This window comes from Eumetopias jubatus, unplaced genomic scaffold (genome assembly GCF_037043125.1).
Source record: "Eumetopias jubatus isolate StellerSeaLion01/CBP00866 unplaced genomic scaffold, mEumJub1_p1.0 scaffold_11, whole genome shotgun sequence".
Classification (NCBI taxonomy): domain Eukaryota; kingdom Metazoa; phylum Chordata; class Mammalia; order Carnivora; family Otariidae; genus Eumetopias; species Eumetopias jubatus.
Window position 1 is genome coordinate 36,194,372 of NW_028274817.1, and position 7,191 is coordinate 36,201,562.

General features: G+C 47.5%; 1 protein-coding gene across 6 annotated transcripts in view; it reads left to right on the top strand.

The window, feature by feature from the left end:
* CHRDL1 (chordin like 1) overlaps nt 1-6,304 on the top strand; it is a 111,446-nt gene extending 105,142 nt beyond the window's left edge. For 5 of the 6 annotated variants that reach the window (XM_088028944.1, XM_088028945.1, XM_088028946.1 and 2 more), the window contains 3 exons: nt 638-805; nt 2,880-2,969; nt 6,174-6,304. In XM_088028944.1, coding sequence (XP_087885070.1) covers nt 638-805; nt 2,880-2,969; nt 6,174-6,304 — 389 coding nt within the window. The remainder of the gene's footprint in view (nt 1-637; nt 806-2,879; nt 2,970-6,173) is intronic. The other variant, XM_088028949.1, reaches the window with a different exon arrangement.
* The last annotated feature ends 887 nt before the right edge of the window (nt 6,305-7,191 follow it).

The window sequence follows — 7,191 nt, forward strand, 5'->3', positions numbered from 1 at the left end:
CATCTAGGTTTTGGCACTGGTGTTGATCTGGTATTATCGTTCCCCTTACAAACAAATCAAAGAGCATTCAGAAATGTCAAGCCAACTTGAATAGATCCTTTGGGCAAGTATATGCACATAAGTGAGTGTCATAAATGTTTTCTAAGTATACCTAAGTGATGTCAGGGAAGTTAACCAAGGCGTTCTGTCAGCCCATTTCCTGGGTCTCTGTTGGTAACACCAAGCTAAACAGACCATGATCCGGACCCAGCATGGAAAATCCTATATACCCTGAAGTGCCTCAGAGATTTGTACCCGGCCACATTCCTCTTCCTCATGAAGGTCCCCCTCCTCTGTGGCGGTGGGTGGATCCGGTTTGCTTGATGGGTCAGGGCTCTGCGGAGCTATGGATTCTGTCACCATGTAGACTTCAATGAAAGGTCATGTGTCCCTTTGTGATTTGGTAGCTGTTACAGGGCAGCCTAAACTGAGCCAGGGAAATATTGGGTGGGACTTCTATCTTCGTGAGAATGTCCTTGTTGACTGTCCATGTTGGTTGAGTGTGAGGTGTTAGGAACAGCGAGATGCCTGAATGCCTAGAAGTTCGCTTCTGGTTTTAGAAAGCCATTGCAAACCTCTGCTTGCTTCCTGATTCCAGAAGAACTTCCCGGCCAAAACTTTGACAGCAAGGGCTACTTTTGTGGAGAAGAAACAATGCCCGTGTATGAGTCTGTGTTCATGGAGGATGGGGAGACCACCAGAAAAATAGCCCTGGAGACAGAGAGACCACCTCAGGTAGAGGTCCACGTTTGGACCATACGAAAGGGTGAGCAAGACAATATTAATTCCTTATTTTTTTTTGTAAGGGGTGGAGGAACATGGAAGGAGGGGAAGACTCACCTTAATGTTGCTTCAACCTATTCCTCTGTTTGGCTCGGTTCTCCTGATTGCTCAGAAACATGACTAACACATCTGTGATTATGACCTTTAACTTCAACCATGACCTGTCCAAAAAGCTAAGCATTGACCCTTGGGGTTTGTTGTCTTTCTCACACCAACAAAGGCTGGAGGAGTGCTTCTCCACTCTGGCTGCACATCAGAATCTTCTGGGAGAGGTTTCTGTAAATACCAAATGCCTGGGCCCTACCCTCAGGGATGTCGATGGATCAGCCAGAAATGGGGCCTTGGCATAAGTGTTTGTTTTGAAGGCTCTACAGGTGAGTCTAATGTGCAGCTAAGGTCATGACCAACCAGATTAGAGCCTACCATTCTTTCCAACACGAAGCTGAACCAACATGAAAATCCATGCATGTGGTGTGAAGCTACGTCTCTCAAATCATGCTTTGTACTCTGGGGTAAGACACATTGAAAACCTCATCCCTGCCCTCGAGAGGATTTAGAGTCTCACCAAAGGGACAATCCCAGTCATTATGCCCATCCAATTCCTTTTGTGATTACTCACACTGACTGCCACAGCAAGCTACATTGTGTTCCTTGTGGCCCATAGCTCTTCAAGCCATCCTGCAGATACAAGGCTAGCGTTGATCTAGTCTGGTCAACTTTTCTAGGAATCCAAGTAAAGAGGTAAGATTTCACTTGGGAAATAATGCACGTCCTTTTTCTCCTGTTGCCTGCCTAAGGCTCAAGAGTGCTCAGACTTTATTCTGCTTCGGCATCATACAAGGAGCTGGTTCACAACACAGCTACCTGGGCCCGTCCAAGAAATGTGAATTCAGTAGGCCTTAGGGAGCACCTCCGTGTGTCCCAAACAGCCAGTGATTCTAATTCGGGTGGCACTTGGACTGTCCTTTGAGAAACAACTGCTCGAGTGTTAGTGGGGCTTCTTCCTCTCCCTTTTCCCAACTTTCTTCGCCTGAAAAAATGAGTTCCTCCCCACCCCTGAAAAAATATGCCAAAACACACATATTTCCCATCCGTGTTTATTTTTGCACTATACCTAGGAATGTTGGTTTTCCATCTCTTAACTCCCTAGCTCCTCTGGAACTGGTCACCTAGAACTAAGCCCTGTTCTGTTTGGCTTCCCTAGCAGCGGACCCACTATTTTTTTGCTCCACACCTCTCACTCCCTAGAGGCATGTGGATGTTTTTCAGCTTGCTGGTGTAGCATCTCAGTGACCTCTTATTCAGTGCTGGGCAGCCAAGGACTGTGCTTGGTGAGCAGAGAAACACCCAGGCTTCAATTACATGGCCCTCTCTAGACCTCCCGAGGATTAAGTAGGCTGGTAACTTGTTGCTCCTTAACTGCAAGGACATTTTCCGTTTGGGTGTTATTCCAATAAACACTTTTCAGGCAAAGTGGAAAGGTGGGTACCCGCCCCCCCCACTTTGACTTACCCCCTTTTCTGTAAGGGAAAGCTAAAGGAGCTGTGAACATTTCCCAAAGGAAAATATGCTTTTCAGTGAGTTTGGGAACAGGGATGGCTTCTCCGTTTACACAAACAACCTGTCTACAGTCCCACGGCTGTCTCACTGCTTGGCCAGAAGGGCAGCCCAGTGGTTTGGCAGGGACATAATCTACCTGGACCTGGGGGCAAGAGCAGAAATTTCCAATACTGCCTTTGGTGGTAGACACGCCCACCAGCACCCATGCTCGATTCCATGTGGCTTTTCCCAGGAGGGGGTCCCATGGTCAGCAACACTATCTTCCATATCTCTATCCTCTGGAGAACCAAGGGGAGGCCAGTGAGCCAAGGAAACAGATGGAGTCAATTATAACCCTTGAGCCATCCAAGTTCCTGGTTAAGCACATTACACAGCCCAGCTCGATACTCCTAAGCCCCTGTAATGAGATGATATGCTCAACCCAAGCAGAAAAAGGGGGTGGTGGTTCCAGATAGAGAGGGCCTGACCACCTGCCCCACTTTTTCACTTGGCCCCAGGCATTCTCCAGCACTTCCATATTGAGAAGATCTCCAAAAGGATGTTTGAGGAACTCCATCACTTCAAGCTGGTGACCAGGACGACCCTGAGTAAGTGGTACCTGTCTTTTTTTCCGCCTCCCTGGAAAACGCCTCCAGGCTTCCATGTAGCACAGCCCCCAATAAGGTACCTTCGCATTCTCGGTGAATGTCAGCAGGGCTCAGTGTCGACGTCGGAGGATGTTCTGTCTCTTCTCCGGGGGGTACTTAGCAGTGGAGGGGGTGTCTGAACGTTAGCTGAAAAGCTTGGACCTGAAGAAAATCCGGATGTGGTCTGAGCATAAGCTACCTCGAGTCCAGGTTTCCTGACTCTCTTTAATGAACCCTAACCCCAGAGTCTCCAGAGGGCCAGAGAAAGCTCACAAGATTCCGGGGCTGGTTGGTACCTTTGTGGAGATGTCCCGTCTGGAAGGATAAGTCCTCTGGTGGTGGGGATGAGAAAGAGAGAGAGAAAGTGAACGCATCCCAATTTAGCAAAGCTCTGTGCGACTCCTTGGAACTGCCCCCGAGTGGTCCTGTTTCTTTAAAAGCATCCAGGCACTCACTCAGGCGTACCTGCTGCTCTCCCTCTTTCTATGGAGGATGGAACCTAAGGACTAGATACTGCTAGGTATTGCGGGTGGGGGGTGAGGGTTGGGGAGCACTTCTGAAGGAATAAAAGGCCCAGAATTTCTATCCACAGGGAATGCCAATGGGCAAGACAGAACATGGAAAATGGTTTCTCTAAGAATCAATCTAGTTCTGAAGCGTTAAATACTTAAGTACTCGAAGGAAATCGGCAAGGAACAATGAGACGAGAGCCAGGCAGGCTTAGTCAAGGAGAGCTTCAGGGAGGAGGTGTGTTTTGAAAGAGAAGGGTGTGATGGGGCTGCAGGTCAGGAAATCCGTTCAGGGGGAGGGCGCAGCCTAAGAGAAGACTCAGACAGGAGCGAACAAGAAATGTGGGGGTGGACGGCCCTGGAAGAAGCCAGGGAGAAGTTCACGGAAAAGGCAAGTAGCGTGGGTAGTTGCTGCAGACTCACAAAGGGCCTAGCGAGATGGAAATGGTGCTTCGGAAAGATGTCTCTTGGCCCTCAGGCGGATTTATTACATACCTACTTTGATGAAGCCGTGTTCCAAAGAGCCCAGTATGCCATGCTGAGAAGTTGGACTTGCTTTCCAGACCCGAGAACCCCAGGGGAGGGTTTTAAGCAAGTGCACAATGCGTGCGGATCTGGTTTTTATTTATCTTTTTATTTTTTTAGAAACTAAGATATATCTCTTAATTCTTTTATAAAAGTTAACAGAAATGCAGTACATCTGTTTTTTAGAATGGGAGTGCCCACTGTGTGGAGTGAAAAGTGAACTCTCAGTGATAAGTAGCTGGTGGTACTCTGAATCAGGAAGCTCTTATACCATAAAACAACAGCAACAACAGCAACAAAAAACAACTCTTATACTATATTAGGTTGGTCACACAGGGAAGGAGAGGTCACCATGAGGGACACCTCTGAGGTTAAATCATCAGGATCGCTACAAAGAGAGAAGTGAGTTTGGAATGACTCCAGCAGTAACAACTTTATAGACTTGGTGAATAGTGTTAATTTGCTAATGGGAAACTCTGGAGAATAAGCAGGTAGTGAGGGGAAAAACCCGTTTCACTTGGAACATGTTGAGATGAAGATACTTAAAGGTCATCCAAGAAGAGTTTCTCCTATGGGCAGCAGGAAATAGGGTTGATGAAGTCACTTGTTGATTCTGAAGGAGACTGACGGACGATAAACTGAACATGAGGGAGGAGAGAATTCAAACGAGGGGTTGGGGGTCCTTACATGTGAGTAAGGAACAAAGGGGGCAGAGTCTAGGATCCGGTACCAATGATGTGACTTTTGAAATTACCAATTAATTTCAAAGAACACATTTTTGTTTCTACCGTGAGCAAGGCACTGCGCCGGGCACTGGGGGGCTTGAAAGATGGTTGAAACAAGCTCTCTGTTTCATAACAGGATTTGGGGTATATAATGGAAGTAGACAGTGTGTGCCTCCAGCTGTGTGCAGCTGAAGGAAGTGGGGACTAAGATGATCCTGCAGGGGCACCTGGGGACAAAGAAAAACAAGCCTGACCCTTTCTATCATGTGGCCATCAGATCCCGGCACCCAGCAGGGCTTCGGTAGAAGCCGGTTCCTTGCCCGACCCTTCTCTCCTTTCCCATTGAGTTGGAGAGAACAGAGAAAAGTGAACGATCCAAGGGAGACAGGAAGTGGAGACATCGAGTCCGTAAGGAAAGAGGGTCATGATCTTCTATGGCCAGGGAAAGAAAAGAGGTTGAAAATAGGTTCTGGATGAAGAGGAGCTCACTGACTTTGGACTAGGAGTTCCCCAGGTTGCAACACCATGAGAGCAGGAATGGAAAGACCAAAGAGGATACCCGGGGTGCGCAGTTTGTTACAAAGATTATTTGCCATGGCAAGGTGATAGCAGGAGAAGGAAGATCTTGCCACTTGAGGATCAGGAAACTCCGAGAAGGTATGGGTCCAGAAGAAGGATGATCTAGAGTGGTTACCAGTCAGTGCTCAGCACAGAGTGTGAACTCAAAAATGTTTGCTCAACTAGCGTGACGGAATGGGGAAGAGGCAAGTTGGTAAGGACAAGCTGGAAGTATGGGCACGTCCCTGGAGGGAGAGGAAAAAACAGGGAATGGGAGGGATAGCACAGGAAGGGATTGAGGGATGCTAAAGGGGGTGTAAAGAGCATGTGAGCATAGGAGAAAACAGAGGTGGGCCGTCGTTAGCAAAGGGTGGCATGGATAGAGAAAAGAGCAGTAAATAATCAAGTCCCCTAAACTGGTATCTGGCCCCCCAAAAGTAAGCAAAGCCTCAGTAACACACAGGTACTGCTTTATTTGACCTGGTGCCAAGTGAGCCACCTAAACAGCTCACAACCTGATAGCGGGGCATTTCACAAATGGTACATATACTGCAAAAATTCCAAGAATAATACTTAGGTTTGACTCTTGAGGCCGTTACGTATTATTCTTGGGATTCTTACAAATCCTGCGTATTGAAATGAACACTCCATGGCCCGTTTTCCATATCTGTCCCCAGAAATGTGTTTTGCGGGGCTGTTCTGAAACCACCTGAAGTTTGTATTCCGACCACCCCTCCAACTCCCCCCCCCGCCCCCGGTGAGCGAGTGGGTAAGGATCGGGTAGATTGGTTACACTCCTAATTGGCTCTGTCCTCTTATATGTCTGGGCTACTCTGTTTGCTTTGTAGGCCAGTGGAAGATATTCACCGAAGGAGAAGCTCAGATCAGCCAGATGTGTTCAAGTCGTGTGTGCAGAACAGAGCTTGAAGATTTGGTCAAGGTTTTGTACCTGGAGAGGTCTGAAAAGGGCCACTGTTAGAGAAGACAGACAGTATTGGAGAGGGTAAAGCAAGAAAACTCAAGCTGCAGCTGGACTGCGGGCTGATTTTGCTTAAGTCAACAGTACCCTAAAACCCCAAACTCAAATGCAGTTCATTATTCACGCCATGCACAGCATAACTTGCTCCTTTATGTGGAGTGGTGTGTCAGTCCTTAAACACCTCCTGCAAAGGGACTAGAAGAGTCTTGAATTATTTGTGGGAGGAGGAGGGCTAGAACACCACAACACTGCTCTAGTTTCTGGGAGAATCACATTTCTTCACAGGTTAAAGAGTAAACAAAACCCTAGGGTTTCTATCTAGAAAGTTACTCCAATGAAAGGAAACAGATGAGAATTTGCTTAGTAGGAGTTGTGTAGTACGGAGAAAATATGTGTATGAAATTATACTCTTTGAATTTTAGGATGTCTTGTGTTTTTAAGAAAATATTAACTCCCCATCCTCATCCACACACACACACACGCCTGTGTGCAAGCATGCACGTGTACGTGCGCGCGCGCGCGCACACACACACACACACACACACACACACACACACACACACTAAACTGCCGCCTTCCTTCTGAGGCAAAGCCAGCATAGACTCTCCCCTCCTTTCCCTCGCCTGGCTCCCAAGTAGCTCTGAAGTTGTGGGTACCCAGGAGGATAAAGAAGGAATTGTGAGCAGAAGGTCAGTGGTGTGGTTGCTGAAGTCACCAACTATGGTGGCAGGGTGAAGAATTAAGAACACCATTTCATGGCCACATTCACTTTGAAGCCATAAATAACTTTTCCCTAGTGATGCCACTTCTCTTTTCTCCCTGAGCCTGTGGGGCCCCCGTAAGTAAGTTAGAACTGAGTAAAATCTTCAGAAACTGAATCCACTGAA